This window comes from Aspergillus oryzae, chromosome 5, assembly GCF_000184455.2.
Source record: "Aspergillus oryzae RIB40 DNA, chromosome 5".
Lineage (NCBI taxonomy): Eukaryota > Fungi > Ascomycota > Eurotiomycetes > Eurotiales > Aspergillaceae > Aspergillus > Aspergillus oryzae.
This window is the reverse complement of record NC_036439.1, coordinates 2,457,995-2,474,187: the sequence shown is the minus strand read 5'-3', so window position 1 is coordinate 2,474,187 and position 16,193 is coordinate 2,457,995. Positions and strand designations below refer to the sequence as shown.

The window sequence follows — 16,193 nt, the reverse complement described above, 5'->3', positions numbered from 1 at the left end:
GCTCACCTTTGCTTGTTTCTGGGCTGCAATTACTCGTCTCCTTTACCTGTAATCAAGTGCAACAAGGGAAGACCCCCATCTCTGCCTAAAAAGAAAAAAAAAAAAAAAAAAAAAAAGGGCTCAATGTTACTTCTGTTTTGCAGATACTGCACCTGTAACTCGTTTGGTATCTTTCCTGGTTTGTTCATCACACTTACATGCTATAGAATTACCCGGATTTCATTCGGCATCTCCGTCTGGCGCTTGATTTTACTGCGAAAAGACGTACGCCTAGATACGAAATCACGAGATGTATGGAACATCTACAGGCCCTCAGACGGGCATTAATACTCCGCGTTCCTCCCAGTCCTTGCGACCTCTCATACTGTCGCATGGTTCGCTGGAGTTTTCTTTCCTCGTGCCAACCTCCCTTCATTTCCAAGCCTCGCAATTGAAAGACACCTTCACAGCCTCGTTACCGGAACCAACGGACGAACTTGCCCAGGATGACGAGCCTTCTTCAGTAGCGGAGCTTGTGGCTCGCTATATTGGCCATATTGCTACAGAGGTAGAAGAGGGCGAGGATGATGCACATGGGACGAACTTGGAAGTCTTAAAGCTCGCCTTGAATGAATTCGAGCGTGCCTTCATGCGCGGCAATGACGTCCATGCTGTTGCATCGGCACTTCCAGGAATAACCGCTAAAAAGACTTCGGTTGTCAAGGCGTACTACGCTGGCAGGGCGGCTGCTGGACGACCCACCAAGCCTTATGATTCTGCGCTTTTCCGTGCTGCTTCAGATGAGAAGGCGAACATTTATACCGTTTTTGGGGGACAAGGCAACATTGAGGAATACTTTGATGAGCTGAGAGAGATTTATACAACCTATCCAACTTTTGTCGATGAGTTGATCTCCTCGTCAGCGCAGTTGCTGCTGTCTCTCTCTCGGGAGCCGGAGGCGAGCAAGTTATATCCTAAAGGCATGGATATCATCCAATGGCTGCAGGATCCTGACTCACAGCCCGACACCGATTATCTTGTGTCGGCTCCAGTGAGTCTCCCGTTGATTGGTCTAGTTCAGCTAGCACACTTCGTGGTAACTTGCAAAGCCTTGGGCCGTGAACCTAGTGAGATCTTGGAAAGGTTTAGTGGAACTACGGGCCACTCTCAGGGGGTGGTCACCGCCGCAGCCATTGCCTCTGCAACAACGTGGGAGAGCTTTGAGAAAGTTGCCAAGGATGCTCTGACTATGCTATTTTGGATCGGTCTTCGTAGCCAGCAGGCCTACCCTCGCACATCGATTGCTCCATCGGTGTTGCAAGACTCGATCGAAAATGGGGAAGGAACCCCGACCCCAATGCTGTCCATCCGAGACCTCCCAAGGTCTGCTGTTCAGGAGCACATAGACATGACCAACCAACATCTTCCAGAGGATCGCCACATCTCTATCTCTCTCGTTAACAGCGCACGGAATTTCGTTGTCACTGGTCCTCCGCTTTCGCTTTACGGTCTTAACTTGCGCCTGCGCAAAGTTAAAGCTCCTACAGGCCTGGACCAGAATCGTGTGCCATTCACACAGCGTAAGGTTCGCTTCGTGAACCGGTTCCTTCCAATTACTGCTCCTTTCCATAGCCAGTACTTGTATTCCGCGTATGATCGCATCTTGGAAGACCTGGAAGACCTGGAAATTCCGGCCAATTCTCTTGCTATCCCGGTTTTTGGCACTAAGACCGGAGAAGACCTACGTGAATCTGGTAATGCAAACATTGTTCCTGCGCTGGTGCGCATGATTACCCACGATGCCGTCAATTGGGAGCAGGCAACCGTTTTCCCGAAAGCTACCCACATTGTTGATTTCGGTCCCGGCGGTATCTCTGGTCTCGGCGTGCTTACAAACCGCAACAAGGACGGTACAGGTGTTCGTGTGGTGCTTGCCGGGGCCATGGACGGCACTAACGCGGAGGTTGGTTATAAGCCAGAACTATTTGACCGTGATGAGCATGCTGTGAAGTACGCCATCGACTGGGTCAAGGAGTATGGGCCGCGTCTTGTGAAGAATGCAGCGGGCCAGACGTTTGTAGATACTAAGATGAGCCGATTGTTAGGCATCCCTCCCATAATGGTTGCTGGCATGACTCCCACCACCGTTCCTTGGGATTTCGTGGCCGCAACAATGAATGCGGGCTACCATATTGAACTCGCTGGTGGTGGTTACTACAATGCTAAGACTATGACCGAGGCGGTTTCCAAGATCGAAAAAACTATTCCTCCAGGCCGCGGTATCACCATCAACTTGATTTATGTCAATCCCCGCGCCATGGCATGGCAGATACCCTTGATCGGAAAACTGCGGGCCGATGGTGTTCCTGTGGAGGGTTTGACAATCGGTGCTGGTGTTCCATCAATTGAAGTTGCCAATGAGTACATCGAAACTCTCGGCATTAAGCACATTGCCTTCAAGCCGGGCTCCGTGGACGCTATTCAACAGGTTATCAACATTGCCAAGGCAAACCCTAAGTTCCCCGTCATTCTTCAGTGGACTGGAGGCCGTGGTGGTGGGCATCACTCCTTCGAGGATTTCCATCAGCCCGTGCTACAGATGTATAGCCGTATCAGGCGTTGTGAAAACATCGTCCTTGTGGCAGGCAGTGGCTTTGGGGGCTCTGACGATACTTATCCCTACCTATCCGGAACCTGGTCATCTCGTTTCGGCTACCCCCCGATGCCTTTTGACGGTTGCTTGTTCGGTAGTCGCATAATGATCGCCAAGGAAGCACACACATCGAAGAACGCGAAGAAGGCTATTGCGGATGCCCCTGGCCTTGACGACCAAGATTGGGAGAAGACATACAAAGGCTCTGCAGGTGGTGTCGTGACAGTCCTCTCTGAGATGGGCGAGCCGATCCATAAACTTGCCACAAGAGGCGTTTTGTTCTGGCACGAAATGGACCAAAAGATTTTCAAACTCGACAAGACAAAACGCGTTCCCGAACTGAAAAAGCAACGCAATTATATAATCAAGAAGCTGAACGATGATTTCCAGAAGGTTTGGTTCGGTCGCAAAGCTTCCGGCGAAACCGCTGACCTCGAAGATATGACGTACGCAGAGGTAGTTCATCGTATGGTGGACCTAATGTACGTCAAACATGAGTCTCGGTGGATTGATGAATCTCTTAAGAAATTGACCGGTGATTTCATTCGCCGCGTTGAAGAGCGTTTCACTACCGCTCAGGGTCAGCCGTCTTTGCTACAGAATTATTCAGAGCTCAACACTCCCTACCCTGCCGTTGATAACATCTTGGTAGCATATCCTGAAGCGGCAACTCAACTGATCAATGCCCAAGACGTCCAGCATTTCCTTTTACTTTGTCAACGGCGTGGCCAAAAACCAGTTCCCTTTGTTCCTGCTTTGGATGAAAACTTTGAATATTGGTTCAAGAAAGATTCTCTCTGGCAAAGTGAAGATTTGGAGGCAGTTGTGGATCAAGACGTTGGAAGAACCTGCATTCTGCAAGGGCCAATGGCTGCTAAATTCTCAACTATCACCGATGAGCCTGTCCAAGATATCTTGAATGGCATTCACCAGGGACATATCAAGAGCCTTCTCGAGGATGTGTACAATGGCGATGAGACAAACGTCCCCGTCATCGAATATCTTGGAGGTCGGCTCGATGAGTCCATTGATGAGCCGGAGATTGACGGCCTCACCATCTCTGAAGACGCCAACAAGATTAGCTACAGACTGTCGTCATCTCCTTCCTCCGATCTGCCTGGGCTTGAACGCTGGCTACGTCTCCTAGCAGGCACCTCCTATTCTTGGAGGCATGCGATCTTCCTTGCCGACATCTTCGTTCAGGGCCATCGTTTCCAGACCAACCCATTGAAGCGAGTCGTTGCACCAACTGCGGGCATGTATGTCGAGATAGCCCACCCAAGTGATCCTTCCAAAACGGCCATTAGTGTGAGGGAGCCTTATCAGTCAGGGAAGCTTGTTAAGACAGTAGAGGTCAAAATGAATGAGAAGAACCAGATTAGCCTTACTCTTTTCGAGGGCAGAACTGCAGAAGGCGGCGTTGTTCCGCTGACATTCTTGTTCACTTATCATCCTGAATCAGGATATGCGCCCATCCGAGAGGTCATGGAAGGACGCAATGATCGTATCAAGGAGTTTTACTACCGCGTCTGGTTTGGAAACAGCGACGTTCCATTTGATACCCCTACGACAGCAACTTTCAATGGTGGTCGCGAGACTATTACGTCACAAGCTGTCGCTGATTTCGTCCATGCTGTTGGCAACACAGGTGAAGCCTTCGTGGATCGCCCCGGAAAGGAAGTATTTGCTCCCATGGACTTCGCCATCGTCGCTGGCTGGAAAGCCATTACCAAACCCATCTTCCCTCGTACTATTGATGGTGATTTGCTGAAATTAGTCCACCTTTCTAATGGTTTCAAGATGGTCCCCGGCGCTCAGCCTCTTAAGGTTGGTGATGTTCTAGATACTACCGCCCAGATTAACGCTGTTATCAATCAAGATTCCGGTAAGATGGTTGAGGTCTGCGGTACCATCGAGAGAGATGGCAAACCTATCATGCATGTCACCAGTCAATTCTTATATCGAGGAGCATACTTGGACTTCGAGAATACTTTCCAGCGTAAAGACGAGGTTCCGATGCAGGTTCATCTTGCGTCGAGCAGGGATGTTGCGATCCTTCGGTCCAAGGAGTGGTTCCGCATTGATGAGCCCGATGTTGAGTTATTGGGTCAAACTTTGACCTTCCGCCTTCAAAGTTTGATTCGATTTAAGAACAAGTCTGTGTTCAGCCATGTTCAAACAATCGGTCAGGTTCTTCTTGAACTCCCTACCAAGGAGATCATCCAAGTTGCGACTGTCGACTACGAAGCCGGAGATTCTCACGGAAACCCAGTGGTGGACTACCTTCAGCGAAACGGGACATCTATCGAGCAGCCCGTGTACTTCGAAAACCCCATCCCTCTCAGTGGAAAGACACCTTTGGAGCTGCGTGCTCCAACTTCTAACGAGACCTATGCTCGCGTCTCGGGCGATTACAATCCGATCCACGTCTCACGAGTCTTCTCCAGTTACGCCAACTTGCCAGGCACTATCACCCATGGCATGTATACGAGTGCCGCTGTTCGCAGCTATGTGGAAACCTGGGCTGCTGAGAACAACATTGGTCGTGTCAGGGGTTTCCATGTATCCCTGGTTGGAATGGTTTTGCCCAACGACATGATCACTGTCAAATTGCAGCACGTCGGTATGATCGCTGGCCGTAAGATCATCAAGGTTGAAGCCAGCAACAAGGAGACAGAGGATAAAGTCCTTCTTGGTGAAGCAGAGGTGGAACAACCTGTTACCTCCTACGTGTTCACTGGACAAGGCTCCCAAGAACAAGGGATGGGAATGGAGCTGTATAGCAGCAGCCCTGTTGCTAGAGAAGTTTGGGATCGGGCTGACCGTCACTTCATGGAGAACTATGGTCTTTCCATCATTGATATCGTGAAAAACAACCCCAAGGAACTCACCGTCTATTTTGGTGGTCCCCGCGGCAAAGCCATTCGTCAAAATTACATGTCGATGACCTTCGAGTCTGTTAATGCAGATGGAAGCATCAAATCAGAGAAGATCTTCAAGGAAATCGACGAAAATACAACGTCCTACACCTATCGCTCTCCATCTGGATTGCTCTCTGCGACACAATTCACACAGCCAGCTTTGACATTGATGGAGAAGGCTAGTTTTGAAGATATGCGTTCCAAGGGACTGGTTCAAAGAGATAGCAGCTTCGCTGGTCACTCACTTGGTGAATATTCGGCACTTGCAGCTCTTGCCGATGTTATGCCTATTGAAAGCTTGGTTTCTGTCGTATTCTATCGCGGGTTGACTATGCAAGTTGCGGTTGAGCGCGATGAACAAGGTCGCTCCAACTACTCTATGTGCGCTGTCAATCCAAGCCGGATTTCCAAGACATTTAATGAGCAGGCTCTGCAGTATGTGGTAGAGAATATCTCGGAACAGACTGGCTGGCTACTTGAGATTGTCAACTACAACGTCGCAAACATGCAATACGTTGCTGCTGGAGATGTGAGTCTACCCTTTCCGCTTTCAATTATGAGCAATCTCTCTAACTAAGCTTTCCCCTTTGCAGCTCCGAGCACTTGACTGTCTTACAAATCTACTCAATTACTTGAAGGCTCAGAACATTGACATTCCCGCTCTCATGCAAAGCATGTCTCTGGAAGATGTGAAGGCTCACCTGGTTAAAATCATTCACGAATGTGTCAAGCAGACTGAGTCTAAGCCTAAGCCCATTACCCTTGAGCGTGGCTTCGCTACCATCCCTCTGAGAGGAATTGACGTTCCCTTCCACAGCACTTTCCTCCGTTCTGGTGTGAAGCCTTTCCGGTCGTTTTTGCTAAAGAAGATCAATAAAAACACTATTGATCCCAGCAAGTTGGTTGGAAAATATATTCCAAATGTCACAGCTCGCCCCTTCGAACTCACCAAGGAATATTTCGAGGATGTCTACAGGCTCACGAATTCACCGCGTATTGCTAACATTTTGGCGAACTGGGAGAAATACGAGGAGGAGAGTGAGAACGTCTCACGCGGTGGTGGTGGCACATCCGCTTAAAAGAATGGCCGGATAAAGGAAACTCGTCGCACGAATGTTACTTCATATTGTTTTTGTTCCTCGTCTCTATTTCTACCCAAAGATGTTTCGGCTTAGCGCTGGGTGTTCAAAACGTCTATCCCAATTCTGTTTTGTTCAAGTGCTATTTATACCTCAATCCCCATTTCGTATAGATAACCTACTTTAGCATGACCTCAATAGATATTCAATTACATGAGCATATACTGAAACCTAACGCTGTGTTCACTACTATTGATTGGTTTTCCATTCAACACACGTGGCAGGATCTTCCCAATCAACTCTCCTTCAGCGTACCAGGGCGCAACAATCGATCTTCTTTGCCATAAACTCCCACATCTTTGACAATCGCTATAAACTTTCGGTGGTTCTCCTTTGACTCACCAATACGGGGACGGAATATTTTGAGCAAGTCACTACTGAGTATGCCTGAGGGGGGAATAGCAGCATGAATCTCCGCAGGCGTAGGGAAGCTTTGATTTCCAGCGCGTACTGGAGTGGAAACGCGAGTTTGCCCTTTACATATGGCCCAATCAGAACAATGCTACATAGCCAGAAGAAAATTCCCAAACAAGATGAATTAGACTTACCTCTGAATGACTCAGGGCTGCTAGCACGGCTTCCCGAAAAACTTCTACCTGCTAAGGGAGTAGGACTTCCTGCCCTAGATCCCTGGGGAGTCCCACCCTGAGAGACTGCTGGAGGATTAAGCTTGAGCTTCTTAGTTTTACCGCTTTCACTCATCTCCCCACCGGAACCTGCACCGCCATCGGCATCACTCCCAGAACCTGCACCACCAAGAGGTACGTTTCGGACACGCTTCTTGCCAAGCTGTAAAGGATTAACTCACGAATAGACCTGGAAATAGTGATAGGGAACTTACTGGCATTTGCGATGACGCAACTGGAGACATATTGCGCGAGCTTGGCTGAGGCGTGGGCTGGGAGGACAGGTCCTTGCTTTTACCCTTTTTGCGGGAAGTGTCTGTCCCACTCGCATCCGACACGTTGGGAGAACCCAACCGTTTCCGTGGTGCAGCTGCCGTGCCTTTCTTCAAGGGATCGGTATGCTTAGGGCGGCCGGACGGCGTATTGTTGCCCTTGGAGGATGCCGTTGTGTCCTTTTTGTTCTTTTCCTCTTCGGCTTTCCGCTCTTCCTCCTTTAATCGTTCAGACTCGCTATCATCAGAGCTCTAAAAAGAAAACAAAGTGTTAGTAAAGACACGAGCATATGAGATTGGATGCTTTTCTCACCTCATCGTCTGAATAAGGATTAACATCCGAGCCACTACTATAGTCATAGTTCTTTTCTCGTTTTTGTAAAGCTTTCCGAACTTTTTTTCCAAGCACACGACGAGCCTCCTTCTCTTTCTTTTCTCTCAATTCCTCTTGCTCATAGTCTTTCTCGTCTTTCAGGTCAAAAACATTGGCTTTCAACTGGTCTTGCTTGATTCTCTTCTCCGCTGCTTTTGCTTCCTCATCCTCGTTGAAAAGATCATCATGCTCTTCATCATCAGCAAATCGATCTTCTTCAAAGTCCATTTCATCGGCCTCCAACCCCTCAACTCCAGATGGAGTACCTTGTTTACCAGCGTATACTTTCCGCTGTTTAGCAAACTGCTCCAGTTCCTTTCGTTGAGCTAGTTCTTGTTGCTTCTCCATGAACCATCGTGGATCTTTAACTTTCTTTGCCATGAACTTCTCCGCTTCCTCGATAGTCAAAGCTTTGAATTGGTGTTTGGCATTGAATCTGTACCATTTTTCCACAGGGATCATCCTCATTTTCCCTGTGGCCTCAAGTACAAATACCGCATGCGTTTCGGACAGAGCAGCTTCATAGTTCCCCACCCAAATATTTTTGTTGTCGAAGTCTTCTAGATGCCACGGCAAAGCTTCTTCGTACTTGATTCGCGTCTTCGCCATCTCCTCCGGAGTCATATCTGTCTTGGACACCTGCTGAGTTTTTTGCTTGGGTACATTCGCTCTCTTCGGGGCGGATCCAGTGGATGGGGCAATTTGGGCCAGGTTCTCCGCGCGTTCCTTCTCACGGGCAGCCTTCCTGGCCTCTAACTCTTCACGCTCAACCTCATCCATCTGATGGCTAGATTCAGACATTGTTTTCTGCATGCCCTGGCTCTTCTCCGATGTCATCTCATGCGATCGGGCGCGCGGATCGCGACGTTGGAGCCTGACAGGCCTAGTGAACTGGGATTCGTCACGCGGATCGACAGTCTTCTTTGATGCGAATCTAGCAATGTGATGTTTCAAGCCTTCCCGCAATGCGCGCTTTGTCGTGACTAGGGGATAGTCCGTATATGTTTCGGATAACAATGGGCCGCTAAACCCATTGGCGGAGAAATCAGCTCCTGAAGACGAAGGCTTCCCTCTGTCAGGATGAGGCATAGATAACGGGTTGGAAGTAGCTGGTCGCGAAGAAACCGATTTTAAGGCTGGTCCATTTCCGGAGACAGAAATACCTGGTTTGGCTGCAAGTTTTTTTTTCGGTCGTACTAAAGGATCTGCTGCCTTGGGGCGACGAATTCTCATGGGTGGAGGTCCATTTGAACCTGTCGGAGTCCGCGCGTTTAGGTCGTTCGTAGGTGTAGCCATGTTACCGGTATGCTTTCAGACACGTGAAGCTCCTTCGGAGATACATGTACCTAGATCGTAGAAGTCCCGCTTGCACGAGGTACATATATCAAGAAAAGGAAACAGCGTAGTATTTGAAGCAAAGACAGGATTGTCTTGGGTACTAAAGGAGTTGTCAAAGGAAAATGAAGATGGCAAATGTTGATTGATGTAGCAGCGGAGTGGAGTGTCACTCGGCTGAAATGGACTGTTCACTTAGGTAAGCACAGCTACAGAGTAACGTAATCGGTAAGCGAGCTGCGCACGCAAGTGAGCTGCGTATCTAATATATTTTTTACGTATCTTAATTTCTTAGAGAATTAAAATATTGGCTATATTATTAAAAATACTTAAATTATTAAAATCACGCGCTGAATAGAAAGGCTGGATTTTATTAATTATATTAGTTTTAAAAAAAAATAAATTTAGTAGCTTTAGAAAAGCTACTAATATATTTAATCTTTTTAAATCTATTCTATATAATTATTTAAAAAGGGTCTTTTTTAGAGATGAGCAACGCGCTAATAGTTATAAAATAATTATTAATAAAAAAAAATTATTTAAAGAATAGATTCTTTTATTAAATAAATATAGAGTATCTTTTTAATCTATATATATATAAAAAATAGCTAATATTTTATTTTTAAAATGTGATACTATTTTTTTTTATTATTATAGAAAAAAAATAGATATATAATTTTATTAAATATATATTTAAATTTAAAATCTATTTTATATATTACTATAATTATTAATATATTAAAATAGAGAATTCTAAGATTTTAAATATTTAGTTTAAATAGATAAATAAAATTATTTAAAAATATAGTATAGTCTTAAATAATATCTATAATTTTAATAAAATTAGATTTATAATAGATTTAATAGCTATAACTAAAGTTATTATTAGATCTAATATACTAGAGAAATTATTTTTATTATAGTTAAAGAATTAAAAATAGATTACTACTATAGAATATATTAGTTTTAATAAATAGACTCTATTTTTTTATATTATTTTTAAAAATAAAATATATATAGAGATCTAGTATAAAAATAATAAGATTTTTTTTAATTAAAGAATAAAGATTAGTTTTAATAGCTAAATAAATAATAAGATTAATCTTTATTAATTATAGAATTATTTTATATTTTATACTATTAACTAATTTATAGAGATATATTATTTATTTATTTTAAATAGCTATAATAGTTATTTAATATTTTAATTTAATTAGATTTATATAAAGAATAATATTATACTAATCTATATATCTATATATATTTTTTATAAGTTTTAATTATTTAATATTACTATTTTTTTACTATTAAAAGATTTATATAGAAATCTAATTAAATTTAAAATATACTATAAATTTAATTATATTAATAAATTTAATTTTTTAAAGATATATTTTTAAATCTATATAATAATCTTTATTAATAGTAATATTTATAGTATTTTTAGAGCTATTAATCTAGTTTCTTTAAGTCTTGAGCGTGTTTTTTTTTAACTAATAGTTTAGTTTAAAATCTCTATATTTTTAGATAATAGATCTAGTAATTAAGATAGTTTAATATCTAAAATATTTTATATAGTTAAGTAGTTAAAAAAATTAGAATCTATATTTAAAAAACTATTTAAAAATTAATTTTATAATTTTAATTTATTTATTAAAATTAATTTAAATTAATTAATTAAAGATATTAAATAAACTATAAATAATATAATAATATTAAAATATTAATTAAAGTAATATTAGACTATATATAAAAAATAGTTTAAAAAATAAAAATATTTTATTAAATAGATTATTTTTAAAGAAGATATATTAATATTTAAAGTCTAAATTTTTATTAAATACTAAAATTAAATAGATAAAGCTATATAGATAGATAGATCTTTATTTATTAAATTAGATTCTAAATATATTTTATTTAAATATTTTAGCTATAATATATAAAATTATAAAATTATATACTATTTAAATTAATAGAACTATTTATTTTTATATAGAAATTAGAATTTATAGTATTTTAATTATTTTAAATTTCTATATAGTGATTAATACACAGCTCGCTTGTATGCGCAGCTTGCTTACTAATTACATTATCTCATACCTAGTATATCCCACTCCACCCAACATCTCAACTTCTGCCACCCCTTATTCACTTGCCCTGTCACTGTGGCATCACTTTCGCTTAGGCAGAAGGGCAGTTCACAGATTTTCTCAAAAACAAAGGACAAGAAGTTAAAAGAAGAGACTGAGGAACGAACCTCTTTCCCTTTCACATCATGCTCCTTCCCGCCATCGCGTTATCATTCTTCTCTCAGTATCTACATCTTGAACACCTATGTTCCCATTTATATCCCGCTTCTATTGATTGACTTTCTCCCCAGTGCTAGAAGACGGTCAGTATTGGCAGTCACATCGCTCACTCGATTAAAAGCCTCATCTTGTAGCCCTCTCCATTTCCTACTATCTAGCCTCTTGCACTTGGACTATCAACAATTAATCATGCAACATTCTGTTTCATCTGCCGCACCCGTTATGACTGATAAAAGACGCGGCCTTGCACATAGGTCTGCTGCCGCTACTCCTATATCATCAGGAATGGATGGCCTGCCTTGTCATGTCATTGATATGCTAAGTCATGCCAGTGCGCAACTGTTATCCCAACAGCAGCCAGCAATCGCTAGCCACTATGCGAATCACCGCGATATCCAGCTCAGCCCTAGCAAATCGACTCATCGTCAAAGAGGGTTCCTTTCAGAGAGCCACGTTGAAGAGCGCACGATGAACGACAAGACTGATACATACCCTGTGCACTATCAATCAGTTTTGGAGATTGCACACGCCAGTAATCCAGCTAGCTATTCCTATTCGCATGCTCCCAGAACCCGGTTTGGTGATCAACAGTCTGATCCTTGCAGGCGAGTTCAACTTCAGATAAACTATTTGAACTCCCTAGCAGCCCGAGTGCCCTCTTTCGGCTCGCTGGCTAGCGAATTTCGCAGCAAGGAAACCCTACGGATTTTCCTAACTAACATTGCCCGGGAAGCGCTTGAGAGGCATACCAAGCAGCACGGCTATACCATTAAAGAGAAAACCTTTGACCTCAAATGCTTTGGCAGTCTGCGGAATGGTTTCGCATTGCCTGGGGCTGACCTTGATCTAGTAATGACCACCCACGGAGAAGTGTTCCCAAAAGATATAGAAGCAAGGTGTCCTCAGATTTTGTATAAGGCATTCACTGATGCCGGCTTCGATGCTCGGATAATCCAAAAAGCCAGGGTGCCAATCGTCAAATTGTACGAAGCTCCTTCCCAAGGAGTCTCAGCCTCGCTCGGGGTTGAAAGCAAAGGACAGAGTAATTACCATTTTCCAAAACAGACTACAAACCCCGAGGCGCTGTCTTCAGTAGGCATTCAGTGTGGCATCAACCTTTCTGGGTGCCTGGTACTATACAATACCGAATTACTTCGCTGCTACGCCCTCTGCGATGAAAGGGTGCGTGTTGTCGGTGTATTCGTGAAGATGTGGGCCAAGGCTCGAAAAATCAATCGTCCCTACCATGGCACACTCTGTTCGTATGGCTACATTCTCATGGTCATCCATTACCTGATGAACGTGGTAGACCCGCCTTTGGTTCCTAATCTTCAGCTTCTGGGTCGGCTGTCCCCTAGACACTTTAGCACTACGGGTCCTAACAAGTACGATATCCGTTTTTCCAAAAATGAGACCGAACTTAGGAGGAAAGCCTGGTATAATATGACTTCTGGTAATCGGCAATCCGTCGGCGAGCTGCTTCGTGGCTTTTTCGCTTACTATGGAAGCCGATGCAAAACTACACCCCCAGGCGCTTTCAATTGGATCCAAGACGTTGTTTCGATTCGCACGCAGGGTGGCATCCTTTCCAAGCTGGAGAAAGGTTGGAACACCGCGAGGACTGACGAACATGGACGTCGACTCCGGTTCCTCATAGCAATTGAGGACCCCCTCGAACACAACCATAATGTAGGCGAAACTGTCACAGACAAGGGCCTGTAAGCTATCAGAGCAGAGTTCTCCCGCGCTCAGATCATTATACGTAGAGTCCAGGAAATCCCAGGAGTCGGGTGGGAATGGCGAACAGACAATGGCCATGTAGGTCAGAATCTACTTGCTGAAGCGGAAGATAACTTAAACCGACAACAACCCTGTGGAACCCCCGAATTCGCAGGATTCAAGAATGACCAGGTGTCCAGTACTCGCGGTGTGAATCTCTCAAGTGAAATTCATGCCTACAACAGACTTATCTGCCCCTCGGCAGCTGCCCAGAAGCAGCGGACACAGCGCGAGAATTTTCATCGACAAACTACTCTCGCTGCAAACACGATGCGACGAATGCTGCGTATTCCAGACGGCCAAGATCCAGGTGCTTCCTACGGGGTGACTCTTGATTCAATGCAATTCCATAGTCCATATGCAACCCATAGAAAGGACTCGGCTGCTCAAAGGCAAATGAATCAATGCGAAACGGATACTACCAATGTTGAGCTACTTGCTATACTTCCATTCAATGAAAACCTACTTTAGCTTTGTCATTAAACAGTTTTCCGTTTGTTATTCTAGCCTCGGGTTCAGTGTCATCATGATGGCATGCACTGCTGGCGTTCAAATCAAAGCTTTCCACACTGCCACTTAATTCTTAACAAAGAGTTCTTATTTGGTAAAAAGATAAGTAAAGGAACTCCCAGTATGCACCAACTCAAAAGAGTTCTACCACCTGCTGGTCATCGTGTTCCTGCTGTATACTCCCAGGCTGACCAGCATTTTCCCCCTCCTCATCACGCATCAAGATCTGAACCAGCCTGTCGCAAGCTTCTCGAACATCCTCGTCATCGACGTTCAGATGACATTCTCGGATTATAGGATAGACCTGCACCTCCCTCATTCTATCTCGCCCTTCCCGAGTTGTTGTTAGCAACAGTAACGTTTCAAGATGTGTTACAATAATGCTATTTTCGCTATCTCTCTTTTTGTCTGGGGGTAGCAGCTGAAGGTCTGGCAGCATCGTCAATGTTTCTTCTTCGCCAAATTCTTCCGGGCCTGCTATCGGCAGCAGTATGTATGGAAGGAGATTGGCTTCGTCTTCAGAGAAAAGGGTGGGGTGGAATGCGATGTCAAACGCGACATTCTTGATTGTTGATGCAACTCCCCTTCTCCGAATTGAGCTTTGATGTTCGGTGAAAACAGTAAGCTTCGTTACAGGCACCACGCCGTCATACTCCTGGCGCGAGGTAAAATACGCCCGACCTTCCTTAGACTTCGACATGTCGGCAAATACATAAGACAGGTAGTCATAGGTGGCATTTTTGTTGAGAGCGCCCTCGGCACCTTTCACGAAACAATCCATCAGCTGATCCATTACATTGGGGGAAGTGGACACCTGCTCTGGGACCCTTCGTTTTATGGTTAGCAGTTTCTTCATTTTCTCCGACTTGACCAAGTTGGCCAAAAGCATCGACACATCATCCGCATTCGGCTCCTTGACGTTCTAATGCCGCATGTATTAGTTAGGACGTGTGTCGTCCCGCGTCGAGTACGGAGCACTCACCGTCACTTTTGTGAAAAGGGTCTCGAGAAAAGCATCGTCATCCGCAAGATTGGCCAATACGTCTTGGTCAGCCGAGAGGTTGATAAGCATTGTCAGGGCATTTTTTGCGATTGGCTATTCAGTAAGCGACCTGGCCAGGATTCGACCGGGCGGGCACTAACAGTGTAATCTCGCACTAAAAGCTTCAGATCTCGCACTGGCAGAAGCTGATGGCGTTTGAACAAGTTCGGTTGGGCAATTGAGAAACCAAGGAGGTTTTCGCAGGCTAGGACAGGTTATTATAGAGCATCCACGAATGGTCACAGAAGGGAAGTTGTTTCTCCAAACTGTTCACTGGGTTTATCGAGGGTTCCTATTACCAATTTGTCTGATTTGAGTGTTTCCATGATGAAGGAATTCGACAAGCTGAAGTACAATGGGAAATTCGTTAGGCAAACAGCCCAGGCATTGCTGCAGAGTGCAGGAAACAAACCTCCTCCAGTTCGGTGGGCATGTTGAAGGTTATCTAGGTATATATCTAACCCAGTGGTAAATGAATTTAGTGTGAATATATGTAGTTAAGTTTCCTGAATGGAAATATAGATACACAGCAGGCAAATGCCTCGAGTAGTGAGCGGCGTTTGGGGAGTATCAACAGTCCTCTTTTTTTTATTTTTTTTTTTTTTTTTGTCTGGTTGTGTTGTGAATAAATTAATTGTGGGGTTTTCCAGACGTAGCTCCAATGAGATTTTTATACATATACAACGGATAGTATAAATTTATAATAAATCAGAATTACCCCTCACGACGTCACAAAAGGTGGGGTTATCTTTTTAATTTTTATTTGTTTTTTTTTCCGGCTCATTATATATATATATATACTTTTTTACAAACTTCAGAAAAGGCGAAAGTACAAGGAAAGGTCCAAAAGGAGACGACCTTCTCAAATGATATAGAGACTTCCAAATTGACTACGCATTAAATGATCCGTGCTCCATTTTGATTATACCGAGTAAGCCTTTTGTCCTTCACTTCAATCCGGTCTAGGTACGTACATATGTAGATACAGGCCCCCCACACACAAACCGGTACACTAGATTTAATGAATTACGAGAACGCGGCACGGCACCTCCCATTCCTAGATGGACACCTTTGCCCCAATTCTTCTGTACCTGTTATCTTTATTTGCTTGACTGTTGCCCGCCGCACTGGAACAAGCAAAATTAAGTCAAGAGGAGATACGCCCCCATACTCATCTCTTCTCCCCATCTACACCACTTACACGTCAGATACTCCCGCCATTTAGCTTTCCCACATATATACACTGTACACATAG

General features: G+C 44.0%; 4 protein-coding genes across 4 annotated transcripts; 2 read left to right on the top strand and 2 right to left on the bottom strand.

Annotated features, from left to right (window-relative positions):
* Nucleotides 1-289: 289 nt before the first annotated feature.
* AO090124000084 (tetrafunctional fatty acid synthase subunit FAS1) lies at nucleotides 290-6,632 on the top strand (the record flags this gene model as incomplete). The annotated part of the gene is made up of 2 exons (XM_001823713.3): nucleotides 290-6,082; nucleotides 6,147-6,632. The coding sequence occupies 2 exons, from the start codon at nucleotides 290-292 to the stop codon at nucleotides 6,630-6,632; spliced, it is 6,279 nt and encodes a 2,092-aa protein (XP_001823765.1).
* Nucleotides 6,633-6,927: 295 nt separating this feature from the next.
* AO090124000085 (transcription factor IIF subunit TFG1) lies at nucleotides 6,928-9,259 on the bottom strand (the record flags this gene model as incomplete). The annotated part of the gene is made up of 4 exons (XM_023237516.1): nucleotides 6,928-7,166; nucleotides 7,241-7,481; nucleotides 7,534-7,842; nucleotides 7,904-9,259. The coding sequence occupies 4 exons, from the start codon at nucleotides 9,257-9,259 to the stop codon at nucleotides 6,928-6,930; spliced, it is 2,145 nt and encodes a 714-aa protein (XP_023092377.1).
* A 2,816-nt stretch (nucleotides 9,260-12,075) lies between these two features.
* Nucleotides 12,076-13,329, top strand: AO090124000086 (uncharacterized protein; the record flags this gene model as incomplete). The annotated part of the gene is made up of 1 exon (XM_023237515.1): nucleotides 12,076-13,329. The coding sequence occupies one exon, from the start codon at nucleotides 12,076-12,078 to the stop codon at nucleotides 13,327-13,329; it is 1,254 nt and encodes a 417-aa protein (XP_023092378.1).
* A 700-nt stretch (nucleotides 13,330-14,029) lies between these two features.
* On the bottom strand, nucleotides 14,030-15,371 carry AO090124000087 (protein HGH1; the record flags this gene model as incomplete). The annotated part of the gene is made up of 5 exons (XM_001823716.3): nucleotides 14,030-14,818; nucleotides 14,879-14,992; nucleotides 15,040-15,143; nucleotides 15,238-15,283; nucleotides 15,351-15,371. The coding sequence occupies 5 exons, from the start codon at nucleotides 15,369-15,371 to the stop codon at nucleotides 14,030-14,032; spliced, it is 1,074 nt and encodes a 357-aa protein (XP_001823768.1).
* Nucleotides 15,372-16,193: the final 822 nt, after the last annotated feature.